This window comes from Semicossyphus pulcher, unplaced genomic scaffold (genome assembly GCF_022749685.1).
Source record: "Semicossyphus pulcher isolate SPU_LCO1_2020_fin unplaced genomic scaffold, fSemPul1.0.p SCAF_16, whole genome shotgun sequence".
Taxonomy (NCBI): domain Eukaryota; kingdom Metazoa; phylum Chordata; class Actinopteri; order Labriformes; family Labridae; genus Semicossyphus; species Semicossyphus pulcher.
This window is the reverse complement of record NW_027211670.1, coordinates 8,808,938-8,833,454: the sequence shown is the minus strand read 5'-3', so window position 1 is coordinate 8,833,454 and position 24,517 is coordinate 8,808,938. Positions and strand designations below refer to the sequence as shown.

At 38.8% G+C, this 24,517-nt stretch overlaps 4 protein-coding genes and 1 pseudogene across 4 annotated transcripts; 4 read left to right on the top strand and 1 right to left on the bottom strand.

The window, feature by feature from the left end:
- The first annotated feature begins 430 nt into the window (after window positions 1–430).
- On the top strand, window positions 431–8,595 carry lcmt1 (leucine carboxyl methyltransferase 1). The gene is made up of 11 exons (XM_069664704.1): window positions 431–814; window positions 1,198–1,289; window positions 1,683–1,804; window positions 1,917–1,993; window positions 3,691–3,752; window positions 3,879–3,981; window positions 5,169–5,289; window positions 5,707–5,808; window positions 5,900–5,991; window positions 7,689–7,786; window positions 8,021–8,595. The coding sequence occupies exons 1-11, from the start codon at window positions 729–731 to the stop codon at window positions 8,041–8,043; spliced, it is 978 nt and encodes a 325-aa protein (XP_069520805.1). The 5' UTR covers window positions 431–728; the 3' UTR covers window positions 8,044–8,595.
- A 2,612-nt stretch (window positions 8,596–11,207) lies between these two features.
- On the top strand, window positions 11,208–15,787 carry LOC138593197 (aquaporin-8-like). The gene is made up of 5 exons (XM_069664098.1): window positions 11,208–11,480; window positions 11,899–12,025; window positions 12,283–12,491; window positions 13,805–13,939; window positions 15,344–15,787. The coding sequence occupies exons 1-5, from the start codon at window positions 11,227–11,229 to the stop codon at window positions 15,384–15,386; spliced, it is 768 nt and encodes a 255-aa protein (XP_069520199.1). The 5' UTR covers window positions 11,208–11,226; the 3' UTR covers window positions 15,387–15,787.
- Window positions 15,459–24,246, top strand: LOC138593200 (hemoglobin subunit beta-like; annotated as a pseudogene).
- Window positions 16,352–19,707, top strand: LOC138593198 (aquaporin-8-like). Its single transcript, XM_069664099.1, has 5 exons — window positions 16,352–16,611; window positions 16,742–16,868; window positions 18,344–18,558; window positions 19,439–19,573; window positions 19,662–19,707. The coding sequence occupies exons 1-5, from the start codon at window positions 16,352–16,354 to the stop codon at window positions 19,705–19,707; spliced, it is 783 nt and encodes a 260-aa protein (XP_069520200.1).
- Window positions 20,007–21,201, bottom strand: hbae5 (hemoglobin, alpha embryonic 5). The gene is made up of 3 exons (XM_069664101.1): window positions 21,057–21,201; window positions 20,528–20,735; window positions 20,007–20,237 (listed from the first exon to the last, which is right to left on the bottom strand). The coding sequence occupies exons 1-3, from the start codon at window positions 21,149–21,151 to the stop codon at window positions 20,109–20,111; spliced, it is 432 nt and encodes a 143-aa protein (XP_069520202.1). The 5' UTR covers window positions 21,152–21,201; the 3' UTR covers window positions 20,007–20,108.
- Window positions 24,247–24,517: the final 271 nt, after the last annotated feature.

Here is a 24,517-nt window from a genome sequence, read left to right as displayed (position 1 = left end):
TCAGTGGCCGGTTTTGGAGCCTCTTATTCAGCTTCTTTTAATTCAATACAATTCAGCAGAATGTCAGAGGGGTAAGTAGTAATTCAAAATAATGATTTCAATGAAAAAAGCCATTTAGTAACCTGAGGCAAGTCTCTGTATGACATTCTCCACAACGTATGTTTGTACTTTGACAGGATTATTTACATTTTTTATGTAATTTCAAGTTAAAAGTCTAACAGTGCAAAGCTATTTTTCATCGACCAAAAGAGGATGTAGGTTGTAAACACAGAAATGCACAGCTGAGACATAAGTCAAGTAGGTTAAATATGCTTAAAATTTTGTCATACATTTTACCACACACCACTGCTTTCAATATGAAATTTAGACATTTCGCATTGATACTTTTAATCTGAAAATACTACCCGGAAGTGTCAGCTGGTCGGAACTGTCCGTACATTTCTAGCTCCGTGCAAGTTGCTCGTGGCTAGAAAATATGATTCCCTCTTTTAATGCAGCTTATTTTCATTAAACTTGCAGTTCATATAGCATACGTAAGTACTTAAGCAACCCGACTATGCTCACAGTTTTATTATCCTCCTTCCCTGTTTTGTTAAATAAACCCACCTGTCAAATTGAGCTAGCCGTGGCTAGCTTGTTGTTGCTTGCCAGTGCAAAGCAGGTGGACGTTATTCTGCAGCGCTCACAGCTTTAATGTTGACTACACAACGTTAGGACAAGGATTTCTAATGGCAGCTCGGCAAGCCTTCACGGACACGGATACTGCCGATGAAGCCGTGAGGGCGACCTGTGACGATGCAACCACATGCAAAAGGTAACAGCAGGATATGCGTTATGTTACTTAATGTTGCAATGAAACGGCTTTCACTGCTTGATGTTCAGGTTACTAAAGTTGGAAAAGAGTAATTGCATTTCTAAGGCGTAGGGTTGCTTGTTGGGCACCATTTATATAATCTTTGTCTACTGACAAAGAGAGCAACAGTGGTTGATAAAATTCTAGTCGTAATGTACATTGTGCTACCCATTTCAATTGTGAAGCCAGTGAGACGTGTATGGATCTGACCATACAGTATGACTAAGCACAACTAAATATGAAGCAGAAAACGGCACAGATTTATAGTCTTTGTGCATCAGCAGGCTCAGAAATCTTTTGCAAATAAAAATGTCACCAAATGAAATTTATCATTTCTATACCAGGTTTGCTACCAGTAAAAGCTACTGGAAGGACCCCTATATCCAGTATTTCGCAAGATCTATTGGGGAGAGGAAGGCACCTGAAATCAATAGAGGTAAGTGATACAGCCTCTCATTGTACACACATCTTAAATATATTCATATATATTTCTTTTGGCCTCGGGAAATCATTTAGTGCAAGTCATACTATTTATTAGTGGCACTACAAGTCATAGGATCAACAGTACTTCATAAGCACCATGCTGTAGAGCTGAAAGATTAAAAGTTTAGTAGAGTAATAATACATGTTTATAACCAGCTATCAACATCTCTCTTTACAATGTGGTAAAAGAGTTGTCGCCAGTAAGAATTCTACCCTCACAAAGTCATAATGTTTACAAAGTTTCTATAGGCCTCCATATTTCTGACAGCTACATTTTTAGTAGTATCTATTCACAGGTGACATAGCCCAGGTGTGTGTTTAACTGTTTGCTTATCTAATTTGACAGGTTACTATGCCCGTGTTCAAGGGGTTAACCATCTTCTTGATGCGTTTATAAGGAAAGCAAAGTGTGACTGTCAAGTAATCAACCTGGGTGCTGGACTGGACACCACATTTTGGAGACTAAAGGTCAGTTCCAGCTTACTGCCAGCACACTGGTCGTAATGTGATTCAGTGATACTGATGTATACAATGTAATACAATGGATTTTTGTTTGTTTGTGTTCTTGTGTGTATTATAGGATGAAAACATCATGCCGCGGAAGTTCTTTGAAGTTGACTTTCCAACAGTTGTGGCAAGAAAAATACACAATATAAAGTAAGACAAACATGCTATTGTTATATAAATTATTATAATATAATATAATATTAGTTCCTATATTAATAACATACCATGTGTCATACATGAACCAGAGCAGCCGCAATCTTTCCTTACAGGTTAGAAAATCTGGTATTTAATATTCAAATATTATGCAGTATGTCACTGCACCAGCATGCATTCTAATTAAAGAAAAACCTAATAGTAATTTTAGAAATTATTATTTAGAAATGTATTTTATATAAGTGCATTAAAGAAGTACAGTAAGTGCAGCACGAGGTTATGAGGCTTCAGCAATGCAGTGTGGGGTTGTGATCTCTAGAGGGAGACAGAGAGCTGAGGTAACAGAAGTATCATCTTAACCTTCACAGCAGTTGTACAGAAGAGTTAAAGTAACAGTGGCATGGCTTTAATACTGTATGTTATCTTGACTTATATGTTAGATTGACTTTTATATTTTATATGCCTTGTATATGTAAATGGCTGCTAGAATTTAGATGAAGGTCTTCATATAGTACAGTTAAGCCAGTATAATATTTTTTAATGTAATCACAATGACTAATGAGTGCAATACAATTATCTATATCACTACTACACTATGCTACACTACGCGTCACTACTTCATGACAGAAGAAGAAGTTGACAGCAGAATAGTAGAAGAAGAAGACAGCAGGATAATGTCAGACAGCGGTGAAAAGAAGTTAAGAGATGTGTCAGCCACTTTAAAATCCAAAGGCCTAATTTGTTTTTACAGTTGTTCTATAGTTCTTTCAATTTAATTTACTGACTGAAACTTTGTTTCATCTCAGTTTGTGTCAAATTCTGTGAAACTGACACCAGATTAGGGGAATTTTGTATTCTTCAGTTGAATCAGATGTATCATTTAGGGATGGGCACTTTACCCTGTTAACACATTAATACTACCAGTGAAACGGTTAAATAAAATTTATACATTTACACATATATATTTGGGAAACACATGTTTTGTTGTCGTTAGCTGAGCTGAGTCTGAGAGGAGAACAAAATGAAACAAGCAAAAAAAAGCAGCGTTTGTGAGACGACGACGATGTTGTAAATTATACGATGCAGTACTTAAATAGAGTGGTTGTACTAGCACAGTGCAATACCACATTCGAAGCAAACGTCCACAAGTATCCCGTCCTGCAGGTCCAGCACAAGTTTCTCAACCATCTCTGCCCCCCATGCTAGCAGGGAGACAGTGCGATGCATGGCGGTGCCAAGTTTGTTCTCTCACAACAGACTGCTGGATGGCGGTGACAAATACGTGCCATTATATTGATGAGGCATGTGAGGTTAGACCGGCCATCCTCCTAACACAGGCAGCCAGACACACAGCTGACAACCTTGCGGCTAAACTAATTGCTGCGGTGGAGACCTGGGAAAGTGTCTGCATGGATCCCAGACTTTTATCCAATCCAAGAAGTACATTTTAATCTTGTTGGTTAACAGGTCAAAATTCTAAATACACATCCCTAGTTTCATTATATGATTGTCTTGCAATATATCAATTATCGCAGTATTGCTGTATCGTGATATCATTATCGTGGGCCACTTATCATGTATCGTATTGTGAGTTATCCTGCGATTCCCGACCTAAATGTAGAATCTAAAGCCTGATTGTAGCTTTGAACAGGCAGTGTTGCTTAAACTGTAAAGTTTCTCTTTTGTTTGACCAGGACAAAACCGCCCCTCTCCAAACCCATCATCGAAACCCACTCCACAGACTCCTTACTTCTAGGTAACGAACAAACATTTCATTCGTTACACACCACATCTATGAGGTTTTGGTAAAAAGAAAATCCTTCTGGGTGTCTGTTCATGATCTTTTCCAGCTTCCTTATCGTGTTTGCATTTGTTTGCTCAGATGCCCACAGCCTTGACTCAGACCGGTACTGCATCATCGGAGCGGACCTCAGAGACATCTCTAGTTTGGATGAAAAACTAAAGAAGTTCCAGCTTAATCCAGAGTATGTAAAAATAGAATTTCCTTACCTCAGATTAGTCTCAATGGTATAATACAAACTAGCGTTGCTGATCAAGTTATTTAGCTTTGAAAGAAAGTGACTGATGGTATTTAGGGTCCATTAAGTCCCTTGTCTGTCAGTTAGTTTTTCCCAGAATGCCTTCAGAAATCTAAGAATTGCAGCTTATCTGTGCGTCTTCTCACTGTGAGTAACTCTAGATAAGAGGGTCACTTAAGAGAGTGTGTACGGCTGTAATGCAGATATAATATTTAACGTGAAGCCAGATTTAAAGGGATCCCCCACCCAAAATGTATGTTTTGAACGCCTAACACTGAACCCGCTGTCGTTCATAATCGTGACAGTATGTTCAGCCAAATATGCTACTCAGAGGAGGGTGTTAGCATGACATGTTAGATTCTCTGGAGGGTTTGATCATCCGTTCCATTGCTGAACTTACTGTGACGATTTAGTTCTTCAGGGTGTTGAAAAAACAATTTTATGGCGGTTAATCATTTCATCACTAGCGTCAAACAAAGAAATGTCCCCATTTGAAAGTAGGATGTTGGAGGGCACAGACATCCTTTTTGTGAGATAGGATGTTTTCTTTGGTGAGGATACCTCAGGCTGGCACACTTCGTCACCTCAGCCTGTAACTCACATTTATTGCCAGTATGCAGCAGGGAAGTTTGACTAACTGTGAGGCTCCATTTTCAGGAAAGTACCATGTGGGAAAGAGGGAATATAGTGTTTTTTTAAATTGGTCTTTATTGTTTAAGAGCGAGAGGTCATTTACTTTATGTGTTCTGCCTCCCCTCGCTAAAGGTGAGAGTGTAAGTGTAGTATCCCTTTGTAAATATACAGGTAGATTTAAAGTGTAGGAAAACACTCCAGAGAGAAGCAAACACTGTGAGTTATGGTAATCCTTTGTGCCACTTCTGATAATTACCAAGATAACTAAAAACATCAATGAAAAATTCAATGACGCAGGTGTAAAAATATGGCACAGGTGTCCTCGAGATGTTTACAACATTTTCCTTATTTTCTACTCTACTTAACTGAATGAAAAAAAATATCTGTATGCCCTGTTTGCTTCGACACATGTCTAGATCCATAAAAACAATTCTAACATTTAATAAAGCTTACTACATATAGTATGTTCTTATGGTAAAATGTGTTGTTCTCACTCCCAGATTACCCACATTGCTCCTGTCAGAGTGTGTGCTGGTCTACATGACGCCCTCCCAGTCCTCTAATCTAGTTCACTGGGCATCAGAAACCTTCCACACTGCCATGTTCATCAACTACGAGCAGGTAAACCTGTGACAAATGACAGCAGAAGAACACACTGGTCATTATCAGAAAGTATCTGGGTTTAATATTTATATAAAAGCAGTTTAAACTAGAGACCGTCCTGTCCTTACCTGATAATCATTATTCATTACAACTTGCTTTCTATACTAATAATGCTTTTTATCCGTGAGCTTTTACTGACACCATAGAACACAAACATACAAAACACTACCATTAAAGTCCTGATAACGCACTGATGATGCAGGATCACCGAAACTGTCCAAGTAACAAGTTATCTGTCAGTCTGATTGACTTCATGTTTACTCCTCTTGGTCAGTGTGAACAGAACCATGATTAAAAATCATTTATATGTACAGTATAACAGACAGAAGTCGTATATGTGTGTTTGACCGGAGATTCATTCACTAACTCGATCAGGTGAACATGAGCGATCGGTTTGGCCAGGTGATGATCGAGAACCTGCAGCGTCGCCAGTGCACCCTGGCAGGAGTGGAGATCTGCCAGTCTGTGGACTCTCAGGTGAAACTTCATTTGTTGCACCTATTTTTATCAGTTCTTTGAAATTTTTTTTAAATATCCAGATGTAACGTATTTGAGTGTCGTTTTGCAGAAGGAGCGGTTTCTGAAGACAGGCTGGGAGCATGCTGATGCTCTGGACATGATGACCGTCTACAGTATGCTGCCCCAGGATGATGTGGCAAGGTAATGCAGGCTTAATATTCATCACAATTGTACAAAACAGCAATGTTTTTCAGTTATAAAGTTTTGTGACTAATCCTCCTCACCACGGCTGTCGCATCTTTACTCTCTGTTCATAGAGCAGTGTGAGCTTAGAGGAGCGCTCCAACGATACTGCACAGGGAGATCAGTTTACTACTCACGGGGGGTACTACTTGTCCTGTCAGAACAGCTGTATGCTGTCGTCATTGGCTCAAAGGGAGCTTTCCTATATCTTAAAACGAAACTGGTGATTATGAAAGATGGTATAGAATTTGCATTATGGGAAGTGTAGTATCCTGATTTTTGGAGCTTGAACCACAGGAACTAAAAGTCTCTTTTGCATCAATGTTAGATATTCTTACTTTAAACTTATACTTGCATGTTTTCTAAATGAGTGGAATATCCCTTTGCTATAAAATAGGTTGACATTGATGATTTGGTAATGTTGTCATCATAGAGTTATATACTTCATAAATAAGACACTTGAGTGCTGGTGCATTATTTATAAACAAAGACGACTTTTGTCATGTTTCATTGGGCCTTTGAGGCCTTTTCTTTTTTATTATTAAAGTTTTTATCTATTTAAAGATATACAAACTGACTGTCATAACTTTGCGTTACAAATTATTCAAAGCCCTGTGGTACATTTGCACATACAAAACAGCCAAAACAAACAAACATTAAAGGTCTAAAGTCAAAGATTTCAGTTGCGTTCTCTTTGGCAGCACCTTTGGCGATAAACGGTAATTGCGGGAGCACACTTCCCAATTTAACCAGACTAACAGTTGGCTCCCTTTGTTACAGTTGTACCTCTTGAATTTCCTCTCTTTCCTTTTTAGATTGTTTGCCTTCATTTGAGCGTCGAATTTGTTTCTTTTTCGTAAGATTACTATTTACTCGCAACACTTGCAGAGACCTGAAAGCAGCTGCTTAGCTCCGCCTACCCTCTCTGGCAGAACAACCACTGTTGGGTGATGGAAAACACATCACTAACTGGGCACCGCTTGTGATTATTTCCGCGAAAGTCGCCACAGACACCCAGTCCATAATACTGCAAATACAAAGGCTTTCATCAGTGGGCCATAGGCCCAATCACCATTGTGTTGCCTCATTCGACGATAGTGATCTTCCAGATTATACCTTTAAGCAATTACACTAATTCAACCATATCCCCACAGTGTCCCAGGGATGCTATGAGAAAACAGTCCCATGACCTCTTAAAGTTTTCCCCTTCATCATTAATTCTAGCTAACTTGTGTTCATACGATAATATTTCTCACATAAATTCCATCCATGTTTTAGGATTCGGAGAGGATGTACTTTTCCATAATCTGAGGATCACTTGTGCAGCCGTGACAACCCCTACAATTATCAACGCAGAGTCACATTTTGATGACGCATTTCCCTATTTATTCTAATACTTTTTCCCAAAATGGGTAAACAAGTTAACACTTAACAGTTTAAAATGTTTCCATCTGACATTTCCAACATAGATTACTGGTCAGTTAGGCCATCCGAGGGATCTAAGAAGGAGTGAAATAAAAACCTGAGTAAATTTCCCTCTAGCCTCCTTTTATATATTTCCCCTTTAAGCCTTTTCTAATGATTTGCCTTGATGTCATTCTAAGACGAAATGTTAAAGAAATAATGAAATATGTGACATATTTTACTTGTTTCAGAATTGAGAGTCTGGAGTTCCTGGATGAGAGGGAGCTCTTACAGCAGCTTCTCCAACACTACAGCATCTGCTGGGCCAGCAAGGACAAGCTCAACCTGGGTAATGTACAGCTATGTTACAGTTACATTTACTTGAATGGATTTGTTAGCTGTAGTTTATAAGAAAAATAATGAATGCTCAGTTCCAGGTGACCGTGATGGCGCCATGCTGTCCCTTAGTTTGTTTATTTAGTGTTACTCATATGTGTCAAATTCTTCACGTTTCCACCCATCCGTCCAGTTTGAACGTCTGCTGAGGTGGTTTACAAGAACAGGTCATGTTCCGTTTCCTCAGGTCTGTCACAGCTGGGATTTTGAGCGTAAAACTGCTCCACTGTTGGACCTGCTTCACATGTGCAAGAGCCAAAATCAACAACTGGAGAAGATTGGGAAAGAGGAAGCCCTAATTCTCCATCAAGCCGGCATGAAAAACTCCCTCCATCAGCAGAAAGTGATTTAATGAGCGTCCTTCTGCGACCCCGAGCGCGTCGAAGTCAAGTGGTAATTAGAAGGTCTCAGAAAAGGTCTACCCTGGCACTGAATTGTCAACGTTAAATAACATGAAGTTTGTTTTATTCATTAAAGAATGTAACAAATTTGAAGAATGAAACAGTCATATATTTGTTTTCGCCTGGTGTTTATGTGCCATTTTGATGTTATTTTTAAATTAATTGTCCATCGCAGACTCATTTTCTTACAAAAACGCACATGCATGTGATAGAACTAGCATCAAACGGCAATAAATACATTACATACAAGCTACTGGTTAAGAGACATCGCTTATAAAATGTTTTCTAAGAGGACACGACAGATTAGTTTGTGATTATATTTGATGAACGCCGGTCAAGTGCTGTCTAATAAAAATGTCCTTTTGTGTAAGAAAGTGTTGCTCTGGTCACTTATCTACTCTGTTATGAACTTGTTATCACATTATCAGTGTGGTTATCTGCAGTGGGAGGGACAGGCTAAGGACAGATAAGCCTGCAGTGAGTTATGTGAATATGGTGGTTTGGATCCTGCATAGAGAAATCAAGTTTGACTAAAATGAGCGTTTTATATAGGCATTGGTCAGTTTATCAATAACATATACTCAGAGTTAAAATAGTGTTGATCATGTTTTTTCATCTTTACATTACTTTACATATATTGCTCATAAATATAAACCCGTAGTGCAAAATCATTTGGCAGTTTGAATCAGTTCTGCTGAGATTTTGAGCATTTTTCACTCTTTCATCAGCATGGTTTGCAGCCGCAGATGGCCATGCACAAAAAATAATTTTGAAGTATTTAGCTACTTAAGAGATATTTATTTTCCTCAGGTACAAGAGGAGCCCAAACGTGGCTAAAGGAGATGATATATTGGACTCAAAACTCCTGTGAGGAACTTTCAGTTTCTGTTGATTTTGGTGCCCCCTGATTTAGTCCTGTACATGCTTAAGTGGGGGTATTAAAAAAAAAAATCTTATCCTGCTTTCTTTAAATAGTCATGTATCACTCACTCCACCCTCTCAAGTGAACATTTTTAACCTTGTAAACATCTCCATGTGGTGGGGCGCCGCATCAAGGACTGTAGCCTCTGTATATGGGCAAGTTTTAGCTTAATTTTACATTGCATTCTGTATACAAAAACTTCACTACATTGCAGTTATTGCACTTTGGAATCCATCTGATAGTTGATAACAAACACATGTGGGGGAGAGGTGTTGTCAGTAAGGGAAATTGTATTGGTTCATCTCAGTTCAAATTACATAAGAACCAAAGAACAGAAATGTTTCATATGAAGCCTGAATGGTAAAGATGAATTTGGCCATTTTGTAGATATCAGTGTCTGAAGTCTTTACCTCCAATTTTCATTTGTAGGTTTGAAGTATTACAACATCAGAGGGCTATAAGCCAAATTATAGCCATTGTTTAATATCAAATCTAGTAACCCTGTTTGGAAGTTATTGTTTTAAGACCTGGCTCAGTACACTGAAGGAATTTTAACCTTTAGGCCTAAATAAAGCTGAGCATCTAGAAACAAGCTGGGCTAACGTTAGCTAAAACTCTGCTCGCTACCCCTCCTGACTCCTGTGTCCGCCGAAGACAAACATAGATTTTTCCCATGAACCTGCTCTTTTTTGTGTTTATACCTGTTTTAATACACTTAACTTTGAAATTAGAAAGAAAATGCAGCCTTACAAATGTGTGATAGTAAGAGAGTGATTTCAGACATTATGCTAGCTTTGACTAACTTTACATTTTAAGCTAGCACCGCACTGTTGTTTGCTAATGATAATTAACCCGAAATCAGTTCTTCTTTTCCTCTCTATAACAGTAGTTTTAAGATGCAGCCATAATATAATTTATTTCTGTGTATGTTGCTATTTAGAGAACAAGTAACAAGTCAGCTTTCAAATAAATTCTGGTAAATTTGTACCGGTTATTTAGGCTTCTGAACGTTGAATTTAGAAACATGCAGCACCAAAATTTGTGATGGAAAAACACTGATTGTAGACATTTTGCAAGCTTCAACAAAGGTTTCATTTTAAGCTAGCACTGCACTGTGGGTGTTTGCTAATGTCACGATAATTAACTTGAAATTGTTTATTTTACGCTCTAAAACGGTAGTTTTAAGTTGCAGCCACAACATAATGTATTCCTGTGTAGGCAGCTATGTTAGAGAAGAAACAAGTCAACTTATAGGGGGCAAAAAAACATACGTTGTTATTTACTGAACATTAAATTTAGAAAAGTACAGCATCACAATTTGTGATGGGAGTGCAGACGTTTTGCTAGCTTTGTTATCTTTTTAAGCTAGCATTGCACTGTGGTTGTTTGCTAATGTCACAATAATTAACTTGAAATCTGTTCTTCTTTTTCTCTCTTAAACAATAGTTGCAAGTGTCAGCCATAATAACATTTATTGCTGTGTAGGCTGCAATCTTAAGCGTTTGGGGGGCAAATAAATTCTGTTAGCAGAGCAGTGCATTGTCTGATGTAGGCTATTAACAGATAACGGATGCAGCATTTTAGGAGGCATTTCTGATACTGGTATCGATATTGTAACAAGTTACTTACAAGTTATACATTTAGGAGTGTTTGGTTTCAAATAATCAAAGTTGCACTTAAAACAACAAAGCTTGCACATCCTCAGTTGCATCAAACAATGCTGCTGACAGGAAACTAAAAGATGTAGTATCAGTGAAACACTATGTGCTGTTGAGTGATGACACACCTCCCATCTTCATCCTTATCTGCGTGTGTCCTCTGTCACTCGATAACACAGGACTAATATTTTTATGAGCCTTACATGATGAAGTGTCTTGGGAGTACAAACAATTGCAGGAAGGTGGGGCCTCCCGGTGAAAAAAAAAGTGGGGATGTGCGTATGTCCTTAATGCATCATCATAAAAATGGCTTATATACTGGACTGTACATACATCAGACCGGCTAGTTTCAGGCTGCGGTCCACCAGAGGAACAAGTGAACTTGACACAGGGTTGAAAGTTCAAATTCACTATGTCGGGGGAAGAAACCAAAACCGAGGTCTTCACAATAACTGATGAGAGAGACGTGAGAGAATCGAACAAGACGAGATGCATCTTTGAAAAGTATCTGCAGCCCTGCCTGGCCGAGCTGTTTGGGACGGGGCTGTTTGTGTTTGTGGGGTGTGCGTCTGTTATCGGAAATGTGGGGACCGTGGGTGTCATCCAGCCTGCTGTGGCACACGGACTGGCTCTGGGAGTGCTGATCATGGTGTTTGGACAAATAAGGTAAAGTATGATCACATTAATTTTTATTGTGTGTTAAATTGATTGTGAATGGTTGTTTTTGTGCTGAATGTTGTTTTCATAATATTCTTGAGCTCTCCATGATACAGTTTAATACAGTTTTCTCTTATTTTCCTCCTAAATAAATGGACTTATTCAAAGTCTTATTAAAAGATCAGCAAGTTCACTCTAAGTCAGATAGCACTGGGAACATTGACAGCCACAGCAGAGTCCAGCTTAAAACAAAGTTTGTTCTGATTTTCTGTCAATCATTGACTCTTCTATTTGACACAACAAAGTAAGTACACATACTAAGAATTGCTGGCAAATTCTGTTAATCCCAGGACAGATAGGTGTTATCATTATCAGTTCATAACATCCTTTGAGAGATACAGAGTAAAGTTCATTATGTTTATTGCAGTGGGGGGCACTTTAACCCCGCGGTGTCCCTGATGGCGTACCTGTGTGGAGGGATGGAGCTTCTTCTGCTGGTGCCTTATGTCGTGGCTCAGATGGTCGGAGGGATGGCTGGTGCTGGTTTGACCAAGGTGAGGAAAAAATATATGGAAGCCCAATGAAGCCAAGAAACAAAAAAAAAGAAAAAAAAAACCTGCCGTATCTTAAAAAATCCAAATTACAAGATAATATTTATTATTTTTGTTCATATCTCCGAATTGTCCAAGTACGTTAAAATTATGACAAAAAAAATACTAAATAAAAGACTAAAATAATTTGGGTAAAAAATAATATAAACTATTCACTTCATTCAAGTTCTTAATGTATGTTCAATTTGTCTCACTTTCAGGCAATTTACCCCAATAGCGTGTATGCTGCGTCCCTCGGAGGGGCCTTTGGCGTATCCCCCGATGCTCTGGCTGAAACCACTCTGGCAGAGGTGGTAATGACCACATTCCTTACCACCGTGGTGTGCATGGGGGCCATCAACAGAAAAACCAGCTCACCGTGGGCTCCTCTCTGCATCGGCCTCAGTGTGACGGCCAACATATTCGCTGGGTAAGAGCGTCAGCAGAGAAGTCATCACCATTATTGTGTTTATCATTTAGTCAGCTGTTCGTTTAAGCAGTAAATTAATAATTTGATTTAAGTGATTGATTGATTGAATTACTTACATTAATTAATTACTCGTTACTTCTTAATCAGTTACCGCTCATACCCTCAACTAACTATAACTAACTCAATTAATTTTTAAATAAACTAAACTTAAATAAGATGCAATTCAATCCAGTATATTTTCTATGAAGTAGTTAGAAAACTATGGACACAAAAAAGACAAATTGAGGATTAATAAACCAAATCAAATGTAAATATTAAAAAAATCTATAAATACTGGCATAAGTATACATTATTATATTATATATAAATAATTCTAGGCTTTTTAGAATATTAAAGACTATAAGACTTACCAAAATTGCTAAAATTCCCAGATTACCACTAAAAACAGACATGATCATAGTGTCTTCAATGTTATTAATTAGATACAGCCCCGACAACGGCCGTCCTTCATGCTTGTGTATTATCAATTCTCAGGTAGATGTTTATGATCATGTCTCTCACGTGTCTAATATGGGTGTATCTGTTGCTGCAAAGGTGGCAGCCACTTCTAATAAGGAGTTTATTGTGAAAGAGCAGCTCCAGTCATGCTTTAAGATGTATAAAATTATCTGCTTGAAATAATAAATTGTCTCTGAAAATACGTTTACCTTGTAAAAATCCTCCCATCCATCTCCTCCTTCTCCCTCATTAAAAATTCCTAAATCTGCATAGTCCCCGCCCACTATGTGCTACGTTTCTACTTTTGTAAAATGACAGCTGAAAACAAAACACGTCTCTGCCATCGATTAGAGGCAACTTGTTGAAACTTAGCTAGCTTGAAATGTAGTAATTAGTAGTAGTAACGTTAATGTTAGTAGTTAGTAGTGAGTTGGCAAAAAATAAAAATAAATACGATACGATGACGGTTACAGCTGGCTCGCGCATCGCCAAAGTAGTTGTCATAGGTCGCACATAATGATATGCATAGCGTCACCACGTCCATTAACGGGATTGGCTCCTTAGGTTTGTGACGTCTCAAACCTGCCAATCTGAAAACGTATTGTTCAGCCTGTCCTTGGTACACTGCAGTTTAAATGCTGTCAGGCTCAGCCATGGAGATGACTGCTGATGTTCTCCCTGATATGTCTTGTAGCACATAAAAACACCACATGGGGATGTTTACAAGGTTAAACACTTCATTTTGACTGGAGGGGGTCTTTAAGCTGTGTCAGCAGCTGTATTACAGTGTTGATACATGCTGCCTGTTGTTTCAGTGGGATGATATCTGGAGGCTGTATGAACCCTGCCCGAGCCTTTGGTCCTGCAGTGGCTGCAAACCACTGGAGCTATCACTGGATCTACTGGGTTGGACCTGTTTGTGGTGCACTGATTACTGTCAGCTTCATCAGGTATGTAGAGTTCAGAACACAGTGGAAGTTTCACACATTTCCCAAGATTATTTAAAACCTATTTTATTTTGTTTTAATTCAATAAAATTCTTCGTTAGCAAAAGGAACTGTTGTTGACCACTAGAGGCGCTGTGGAGCAGTGCTTTTACGCATGGATCCTTTTTTGTTGTTAGAATGCACATATATGTATGTTTTCAGCTCTCCGGATATAAGTTTTTACGGTTTATATTTTTTTCGAATTTGCTTTCTAAAATTTTATTTTTATACCCAAATGATGCACACACAGAGTTTGGGTGAAAACTGTGAATGTATACGAAACATTAAGTTTGTGTACAGAAACAAAAACAAAAAAACCCACCATAGAGCAGCTTTAATAACTGCTATAAAATCACCCAATAAAACAGTATTTCCAGTATACTTTTGGTGCTTTGCCTCACTTTCCCAGCCTGTAGGTTTAATATCAATTTGTTGTTCGCTGAGCTATTTGTGTGGAAGCAGAAATAAAGCAATTGGTAGAGTTAAATTTAAATAGGCGGAGACATGAAGCGCAACTTTTCTGAAGCAAAATGGTGAAAATGAAAAAAAGCACACATAGGTGATGACTTGTATGATACACATGATGCTGAAAGGTCAGCACTAAAGGTGACTATCTCCTGGAGATAGACAGGTGTAGATAAGAGTCTGGTTTAAACCTCAAAGTTATTTTGCTAAATAGACTTGTCCTGGTATGTTGTTTAGAAGTAAAGGTAGCTATCTACCTCCTAATCCACTGGACTTCAGTCTGTTACACAAAAACTGATCCTGTGGCTCCACCCAATGAGCTTTATGTTTATTACAGCCTGACCTCCCACCTACTCAACCTTATGTCCGTTTGGTCAAGATTTGACTATATATCAAATATACTTCTGCACCATGGATGGATTCTAAAAGGCTCCTGGGCATGTCCATGTCAAAGGCCCCCACCTCTCCTGCAGGCCCCCAGACCTAAAAGACATTTAAAAAAAAGCGGCCCCAGTTTTGTCTTTCTGTGTTGGTTTTGCTTCTCTTTGTAATCTCTCTGTAGCTGTTTTAAATCTTTTTTTTTTTTTTTCATATTTTAGAAGTAACTTAATGTCTTTGTAATTTTTTCACATCTATCTGTAGCTGTTTTACACGTCATTCTTTGTTGAGGTTCTTTTTTGTTGGTTTTAAAACTCGCAGAGGTTTGTTTTAATGTATTTGTTTTAAATATCTTTGTGCTCTTTTGCATCGCTCTGCTGTTTTTTACCATCTTTTGGTGACTATTTGAGGGCATGCTTGATGGGCCTGTTCAGTAATCCATCCCTGTTCTTCACGTGATATTAAATCACACTCTGTGCTGCTGTGACTGATCAGTTGACTAATTTATGTATCCCTCTTTTGCAGGTTGTTGTTCGGTGACCAGAAGACCAGACTTGTGTTGAAGTGAATGTGTAATTTATTGAGAAGAAGAAGAAGAGAGAGAGGACATCCTAACTGACACGTTAACAGCTTTTCCAGTATATAGTCAAACCTTAATCACCAATAAGCCTGTAAAATGTACATTTGTCAGCAAAATGTGTGCAAATATATTTTCCCATGAAACAAGCTACAGTTTATGACTCAGTCTCAATGTCGTTTATGTGTTTATTTTAAGAGGTTTTTTTTTATTCAAGTGTTTTATGATGTGATGTGGATCTGATAGCTGCTTTTTAATAAAGTCCATACATACAATTCTATGCCCATGATGACACTTTCTGTTATCTATAAACTGTCTTGTTGTACTCACTGTTTTTGTCAAAGTCCTGAAAGGAGAATTATTCTTTAATAGTTTTATTGCTTAAAGGATAGGACAGGGACAGGACACTGCACTCTACAATAAAGTGAGACATAACAAAAAAAAGATGTGTTATTTCATATTATATGTAAAACTACAGACTGCATGAAGGCATTAACCTACATTGAGTCTTGTAAAGTCTATGGTCCAGGTCTTATCTTCATGTGTAGGCTAAACTCTACACATGCCTGTGAATCTAAGTGTGGGAATGATGATAATATGCACCTCTTGAACTCGTCTGACCCTGACCGATGTCAACAGCTCATTTTATCATACATCTCCACAGAGGGTCTCTCCTGTGAGATTACCTGGCCTGACTGATCCGAAGCTTCAAAGCCGTGCAGGTGTCAGAGAAGTTGTTTGGGGCGGAGATTGTTCTTTGCTACGAGGAATCATAGAAAATCCTTCACCTTTGACGTTTTATGACGCCGTGAAGCAATTCTAGTTCAGTGTTACAGCTGCAGGTGATTATAAATAACCACAACAACTTGCACGGACCTTGACTTAGTTCGCAGACTGGGTCCAAGCTGGAGGTGCAGAGGAAATCATCCTGGAACAGAGCAATCAAACAAGCCACAATGGGAGTAGAGAAAATGGAAATGGAGGGCACAGATTGTACTCTAATGGAAAAGGGCAAGAAGCAACCTGCGTCCAAACCTCCAAACAAATATGAGAGGCTGTTCCAGCCCTGCCTGGCAGAGATAGTAGGGACCATGTTCTTCGTCTTCATCGGCTGTGTGTCAGTCATTGAGAATGTGCCAGCAGCTGGACGCCTGCAGCCTGCACTGGTGCATGGCCTGGCTGTAGCAGTGATGGTGGCTGTCATGGATAAGATCAGGTAAATTGTACTATGAAATAAAAGTAGATGCCTAGTACATTTTTTGCTTGCTTGCCCTGTGCCTTTGTGTGTGTAACAATTAACTTTTGCACTTTCCTATGTTTTCAACTTGTTGCATCTCTACGTCCAGCGGCTCCCATTTCAACCCACCTTTCACTCTTGCCATCTACCTGTGTGGAGGCATGGAGCCGATGTTAGTGGGACCCTATGTGGTCAGCCAGCTGATTGGGGGAGTGTTGGGAGCTGGAATGGCCAAGGTCAGTTGAGAGTTCAAAGCAATATTTTGTTAGTTAAAGTAACGATCTCGAACTTTCTCATGTAAATAAACGTCTTTTAAGTCACTATCACCGGATGAGGTAACACAATGGTGACTATGGCCCACTGATGAAAGCCTTTGCATTTGCAGTATATAGTATTATTACAGACTGGGTGTCTGTGGAGACGTTCGCGGAAAAAATTAAAAGCTGTGCCCAGTTAGTGACGAGTTTTCGATCACCCAGCAGTGGTTGGTCTGCCAGAGAGGGTAGGCGGAGCTAAGCGGCTGCTTTTCCCGTCTCTGCAAGTGTTCTGCAAAATTGATGACTACAGATACAACTTCATAAATAAGTGAAAATCCAAAGAAAAAGAAACAAATATGACGCTCAGATGAAGGCAAACAGTCTAAAAAGGAAAGCGACTATCAGCGAGGAAAATCAAAAATTAAAACTGTGACAAAGGGAGCCAACCGTAGACGGGGTTAAATTGGGAAGAGTGCTTTTGTTATCACTGATTATTGCCAGTAATGCATTTGAAGGATGCTATCTGCCTCTTCAATGGGTCCTGGAAAACCACTGCTAGATCACATGTTTTACATAGTCTGGCGGAGGTTTTCCAGGGAGCTTGCTAAACTATACTTCCTCAATCTAGGACGCCCGCCTCCGATGTCATGTCTCATTCAAAATCTTCAGGTTTGAAATGTAGACTGCAGACCTGAAGATTTCTTAGACGATCCACCGGTATATCCTCGACGTGTTTCGGATTCTGTACCGCTCTGAGCCGTTGCCTGCAGCGAAACAGTAGTATTTCACTCCAGCGTCTCTCGCTGTTTAGTTCATTTCAGAGGGAGGGGCGCAATGCATGCTGGGTGTTGTAGGAATGTAGAATGGGCTAAACCCCGAGCTGTTTATACAACTTTCTCCACAGCTATGGTGCCAATTTCAAATATTATTGCTTCCATCGATTACAGAGAACACCAGCTTTGACTGACAGCAACTTTTTCCATGGGCGAGCTGCTCCTTAAAGTTCAGTTAAGTTAGGTTATTATAAGTTAAGTTAGGAAAAGCTAAGCTAAGCTAAGCTATTATAGGTTTTATATATATATAAGGTATATATAGGTTCAGCACAATTAAGTTATGTTAGTTTCAGTTAGGTTATTGTGAAGTTGTTAAGTTATGTTGTTTAGTTAAGTTATGTTATGATAAATTGAATTAAGTAAAGCTAAGCTAAGCTATGCTAAATTAAATCAAGTTAAGTAAAGTGACATTAAGATGAGATAAGCTAGATCAGGTCAGGTCAAGTTACGTTAAGTGATCCTTTATTGATCCCTGAAGCAAAAAGCATATCTACATTGAACCCTTCTTACATAATACTTTATTACTAAATAATGTACTTAATGACTAACTTACTTATAAATACTTAATAGTTTAACATGAACCATAAATAAATAAAGCTCACCACCATCCATATTTCATAGATGATGACCCCAGCAGAGCGCTATATCAACGCCACAGGAGCAGCGTTTGATATCCTAAAGTCAGAGAGCCAGCTGTCCGGGGCCATCTTTGGGGAGGTGGCCATGACCTGCCTGGTCACCATGGTGGTGCTGCTGGTGGCGGTCAACAACAAGACGAAAACCCCGCTGGCTCCTTTCCTGGTGGGCTGCACGGTCATCATTAACATCCTGGCAGGGTGAGAAAAAAGGATTATGGCCATAATGTGTGTTAACAGTTTATTGAGTCAACTGTGTGTTAAATATTTACACAGGATTTTATTATGAGAGAACCCAGCTGTCAGTTACCACGTTCACTTAGAACCAGCTATACAGTCCTCACTGATAATAGCATTTACTTTAAGGTAAAAAGTTTCAAATTAAAGTTCCCTAAATTTAAATAGTGAAAAATAAAAAAATAAAAGTCAGAAATTTTGCCCCAAAACATTAAAGATGTTAGAGCTTCAAAAGGATTTTAATATATTTTGACTCAGCACTTCCTGATTTAGTTTACTTTTAAATATTTTAAAATAAAATTAAAAAATAATTTAATTTTGAAATAATTACATTTATTTTATTATTTCAAAAATATAAAATAAATATTATATATTTATTTATAATAAATATTATATATTTATTTATAATAAATAAATGAATTCATTAAATTTATTTATTATAAAATAAATAAAAAATATTTTATGATACATTATATTTTATTATAAAAAATAATAAATGTTATTATTTGAAATAATTTAAAAATCATTATTACGTTTTGGGGTTTTTTCGCTGATGCTATAAAAATGTAAGTTGGTGTAACAAAATGAATCCTGTTTTCATTGGTATAATTGGCTTTTTTTCTTAATTAAAAAAAGCAATATTTCGATCTAACCACCAATTTAAATGGTGTACAAAGAAAATTCAAAGTTATACTGTATGATATTAGAAAATAATTTATAATCAAGTTCAAATGAGTAAAATTTAAATTATGTTTTATATTATATCGTTATATTTAAATTTCTTGTGTCCACGTTTAAGAGTTTAAATTGTATTGTAAATTAAACGTATTTTGTCTTGTCGTAGTGGTGACGTATCAGGAACGTGTCTGAACCCTGCCAGGGCTTTCGGTCCGGCTGTGATGGCCAACTACTGGACCTACCACTGGGTTTACTGGGTGGGACCCGCAGGGGGAGGTGTGGTGGCCGCTGCTCTGCTCAGGTAAGAGAAGCAACATCTGATTGGACGTTTGAATTAAGAAGTATTTAATGAAAAACACCAGACTAAACACTGTCTCTCTTGTTTTTAGGCTCCTACTCGGTGATGATAAGCTTCGGGTCGTTATGAAATCATAACAGCCTGCAGATATCCTGTTTATTCTCATGTAGACGTCATTAAACCTTCAACCTTTGTCTGTTTAGCAATTTGATGCGTGTCATTTATGTCATAATGACATGTTGTCACTTGGATATTGTAGTTTTCTTTTTGTACCCTAATGTCAAAGTGATCACTGTGTGGATTTTCATAATAAAATAAAGATAAAAACAAATGAAGGATCTCTTTATTTGTTTTCCTTCCTATAAAAAGTAACATGTTGCTGCGTATGCATGTATAAAGTGATAACACAGGAGACATAAAGGACAGCAGACAGTGGTAGGTTTGGTTTTTGGAGGCATGCAGTTTAGTTTTTATTTAAAATTTTCACAACGATTTCAATCGCCGCGTGTGATGGACCGCACTCCAAACTCCTGGCAGCTTAGCGGTATCTCTCAGCGAGAGCCAGAGCCACGCAGCACAAGAATTTATCCAAGGCGACGTGGGCTTCGGGGGTGAAGTCCTTGGGAAACATGGTGGCGAGCACCACGAGAATGCAGTGGGACAGGAGCTGCAGATCACAGAGAAAACAATTAAATAGCAGATATATGGTTTACACTGCAAACATTTGAATAAGATTTATTTGAGTTGTTTATCGAAATTAGTATTCTACGACTGGAATTAAGGCTTAATCTATGCGTAAATCCAGGTCTACTCGTAAAAGTACGCACAACTCATGTAAACGAGTGCTGATCTTAACCCCGCTAAATGTGAGCCAAGTATGAACTTAAACTTAATCTCTGTCCGCACATGTCTTATATAATGACGTCATAATAGGGCTACTTGATGTCAGCTTCTCACCCTGAAGTTGGCAGGGTCAACCCTCAGCGTGAAGGCGTGCTGCTCGCTCAGATCCAGCAGGCCGGCGGTCAGGTCGTCGATCTTGCTCACAGCCAGACTGATTCCACCCATCACCTTCTTTCCGTGGGCCGCCACGGAGGCAGAGCCGGGACTCAGATCTGCCCAGTGGGCGAAGTAGATCTTGGTCTGGGGATAGACGCAGAGCATCCTGTGGAGGTGGATAGAACGTTAGATGGAAGTGGCAATCACTACGAAGCTCGGTAGTCTGGCTTGTATCGAATATTCTGACTTTAAATTATAAATATATTTTTATTTGTTATTTTTTTCCGGTTTTAGACATTCTTAAAAGTTTTATTTTTTAACTTGTTAAGTAGCTAGGAGTGCCCTGCGCTAACACTTCATCAGTGATTAGGGTGATCGCGCACCTTCGGTCAATCAGACAAGTCATTAATCGACCTTAAAGATAAAGTAAAAGTATTTAAAAAAAAACATTTCTGATAAAAAACAATAACACAGACGTGACACTTACCTGGTCAGAGCGTCAGCGCCGATGGCATCAGCGGACTTGGAGATCTTGGCCCACAGTGCCTTGACTGCGGCCTTGTCTTTGCTGTTCAAACTCATTTTCGGATCTGTCGCTTGTCTACCTGAGTCAGACAGTGGTGTCTGGACAGTTTGGACTTGCACTTAAATTCAGTTGTCTCGACAGTCACACCCACCGGAATGGATGCCAAGCCGCGTCCACTGACGCAGGTCGGAGCCCTCGTGCCCGCCTGATTAGAAACTATCAGCTGCTCACATCGTGGGCGGCAGTTGGCAGAGATATTAACTTGATGTGCAGTCTAATGAGTGCCCACATTATGATTAGTCGGGGGTTGAACAGGTGGTACAGCTTTTTCCCTGAGGTGCACGAGGGCATCTCAGGTCACAGCTGGCATTAGTAGTTGTGCCACACTACGCACGAGTAACGTGCTAACGTATTAATACACCTGACTTTCTTACACCAATGATTAAAATCCATAATTCCAGCTATCATAAGATGCGAGACATTCCTGCTCAGCCCTGAAACATCAAATGCAACATAGAAATTCTTGTTTGGATTCTAAACATTTACTTTTATGAACATTATTTATTTTTATGATCGCCACAGGGTCTCTCGGCTGAAAGGAGCTGCATGTTTACAGGGTGGAAGGGTTGAACATAGGCCTGCACTGTAAAGACACTAAGTCATGACTTATAAATCATTGTCAGTTTAACAAAGGTAGTGTAAATGTTGTGATAACTCAATATTTTGAGTTTATGTCATCTCAACTAATGCAAAGTTTTACAACTTTATTCCATTGAATTAAGAATGTCAACACAGTGTGTGTCGTTACATAATTAAGTTGGCATGAGAAGAAGTGGCCACCTCACAGCTCCAAGGTCCCTGCTTTGCATCCTGGTCTGGCCATGTATGAAATTGATTGTGTACATTTTTGCCTCAGTTGGAGACTATATATTTAGAAAAATGTAGCCTACATATTTCTTAAATATCCTCCGCCCTGAGGGAGTTTTATTTTGTCTTATTCCAGCCCCGGCTAATGAATTTTATTCTATATGTCATATTAACCCTGTAATTGGAGCCTCCCAGCTTAAGAATTTCACACAGTTGACAATAAACGTCTTGAATCTTGAATTTGTTTTGAATAAATACACATTTATCTCAACTAGTCTTTCGATCAACTTAAAGTTTAAACTTTTTACTTTTTTAATTCAAATAACTTGTTTGTTTGTTTGTTTTTTACAGTGTGTCTTGTGTGAGCTTGTAAGACTTAATTGACACAATTAATGCACAAAGTGCTATTTAGGCGAATTCTTTAATTCCCATAGTAAAAACACACTCAGTCAGAAACAATTATGGCTCATTTGAGAACGCTGGTTACAATCAGTCAGGTGCCTGTATGCGTGTTCTTTACGCATTTCAATCAAACCACAATAAAGTGAGTAACAAACGTTCATTTGGACTTAAATGCACCACGCAGAGTGCACGTGACCAATTCCAAACACTCCGTAGGTTCAGTGTAATTGCTCTGCAGCCGTGGTAGTCGTAGTATACGTTTATCAAGAATGCAATTTATTTTATTCGACATTTTGACTTCGTCTACAATTCATTTCTTATCAAAGGGAGTATATATTCACCAGTCTCAAATTTTCTCTTCATCAAAACATATTCGTATTTTGGCAGCGCGTGCCTGGGTGGAGGGGGCGCTGCTGCAGATAACACCAGCGTGCTTTTAGAGATAACATTCTGGCATGAAACACTCTGCGGCTGCTTGGCAAAGGCCATGCCGTCCAGCGGAATTTGAAAATTTTACATGCATGTATCAGACATAGTTGTTTGTGTTGTTTTCCTTAGAATAGTATGCGTGCTTTCAGTATGACCTAAGGATAAAATCGTGCTGTTTCTTTAGATTCGATCATTGATGGTTTCTGTAGACGTCAGTTCAATACTGTGGGTTTAATTAACGCCCTGAGTGCTGAAAAAAAGGGGCCTGATTGTCCTGCAGATTTAAAAAGGTGGAAGGAAAACAAACACACACAAAAAAAATCTAGAATAAAACATAAAATGTTGAATACTTCATTTAAAAACGAAACAAAAGAGTTTAATGTGCGTAAAGGGGGTTCATCGCACGACCTGAATAAACTTTGCAACCTGGCTTTTTTCCTTCACAAGCACCAAAGTAGTTGCCATGTTGTTGAATCAAAACCCATAATTAAGGAGCAAATAGAACCATTAACTGCTTCGTTATAACTGAACCAGATATGTGCCTTCTATGAAAATCTCACACTTTCCAGAGAGTTCTGGAGGTATCTCTGGATTTATCTGAGACTTTCCATCGTGGGCTTTTTAAATGTTTTAATGCGCCCTGCAGAAACTAACCTGCTATGAATTGTACATTTAATGCATAACTTTACACTTGTTGCATTTTATTTCCCTGCAGGTGTCTGATCGTCTACCCCTGGACTCAGAGGTTTTTCGGTGGTTTCGACAACCTCTACAACGCTGAAGCCATCAAGGGCAACGAAAAAATCGCGCAACACGGCATCACGGTGCTGCACGGCCTGGACCGCGCATTGAAGAACATGGACAACATCAAGGAAACCTACGCTCAGCTGAGCGAGCTGCACTCCGAGAAGCTGCACGTCGACCCCGACAACTTCCGGGTAAACTTTTAGCTATTATCTCACGTCATTCATTTTAACAAAATTAAGTGGCATCCAAATACTTCAAATATATGTTAGGATGTAAAGGTGCAAAGAAAAACCTTGTAAAACCGTGTAAGCCTATAAATACACTTTTATTTAAAACGTATGCATAAAACCTGTTAAAATGTTAAATGTAGGCCCATTTTGGGAGAAGATAATATTTAAAAATGCAATTTTCCTTGATCGCAAATAACTCAATATAATGTGACAGTAAATACTCATTAAGGGCGTTTACATCTTTTTTTCTATAGCTGCTGGCTGGCTGACTGCCTGGCCGTCGTCGTCGCTGCCAAAATGGGAAGAGCCTTCACCCCTGACACACAGGCCGCCCTTCAGAAGTTCATGAACGTTGTGGTGTCCGCTCTGGGAAAGCAGTACCACTAAACCTGCCACAACAGGGCACCAAAAGGAGGCCTAACATCTGTTATGTGTCTCCTTGATAAAGAAATAAATGCACACTGAAGCAAAGTTCATTTCTCGTCCCTGTATTTGATTCAATCTGTGCGTAATTACGCACGAAACCTTTTTACACTGACGTTTGGTACTGATGGGGAAAGGTGCAAAAGCAAAAATACTGACCCTAAAAAGTAAAAGGCCTTAATACAAATTCAGTTTTATTCAAACAAAGAGACAAGATGAGCTCATGATTCTTCACAATAGCATTATAGTGAGTAATCCAACGCCTGCCTCAGACAGTGATGCTGTGTAACCTTTGCTAATGGCAGTTTTTGTGTGGAAGAGGAT

Coding starts and splice junctions, on each gene's coding strand:
- lcmt1 (XM_069664704.1), top strand. CDS start 729: ATGGCAGCTCGGCAAGCCTTCACGGACACGGATACTGCCGATGAAGCC. Junction 3,982..5,168: donor AAGTTCCAGCTTAATCCAGA/GTATGTAAAAAT, acceptor TCTCACTCCCAG/ATTACCCACATTGCTCCTGT. Junction 5,290..5,706: donor TGTTCATCAACTACGAGCAG/GTAAACCTGTGA, acceptor TAACTCGATCAG/GTGAACATGAGCGATCGGTT.
- LOC138593197 (XM_069664098.1), top strand. CDS start 11,227: ATGTCGGGGGAAGAAACCAAAACCGAGGTCTTCACAATAACTGATGAG. Junction 12,026..12,282: donor CTGGTGCTGGTTTGACCAAG/GTGAGGAAAAAA, acceptor TCTCACTTTCAG/GCAATTTACCCCAATAGCGT. Junction 13,940..15,343: donor ATTACTGTCAGCTTCATCAG/GTATGTAGAGTT, acceptor CCTCTTTTGCAG/GTTGTTGTTCGGTGACCAGA.
- LOC138593198 (XM_069664099.1), top strand. CDS start 16,352: ATGGGAGTAGAGAAAATGGAAATGGAGGGCACAGATTGTACTCTAATG. Junction 18,559..19,438: donor ATCATTAACATCCTGGCAGG/GTGAGAAAAAAG, acceptor GTCTTGTCGTAG/TGGTGACGTATCAGGAACGT. Junction 19,574..19,661: donor GTGGCCGCTGCTCTGCTCAG/GTAAGAGAAGCA, acceptor TCTTGTTTTTAG/GCTCCTACTCGGTGATGATA.
- hbae5 (XM_069664101.1), bottom strand. CDS start 21,151: ATGAGTTTGAACAGCAAAGACAAGGCCGCAGTCAAGGCACTGTGGGCC. Junction 20,736..21,056: donor GGCGCTGACGCTCTGACCAG/GTAAGTGTCACG, acceptor CCACCTCCACAG/GATGCTCTGCGTCTATCCCC. Junction 20,238..20,527: donor TTGACCCTGCCAACTTCAGG/GTGAGAAGCTGA, acceptor TGTGATCTGCAG/CTCCTGTCCCACTGCATTCT.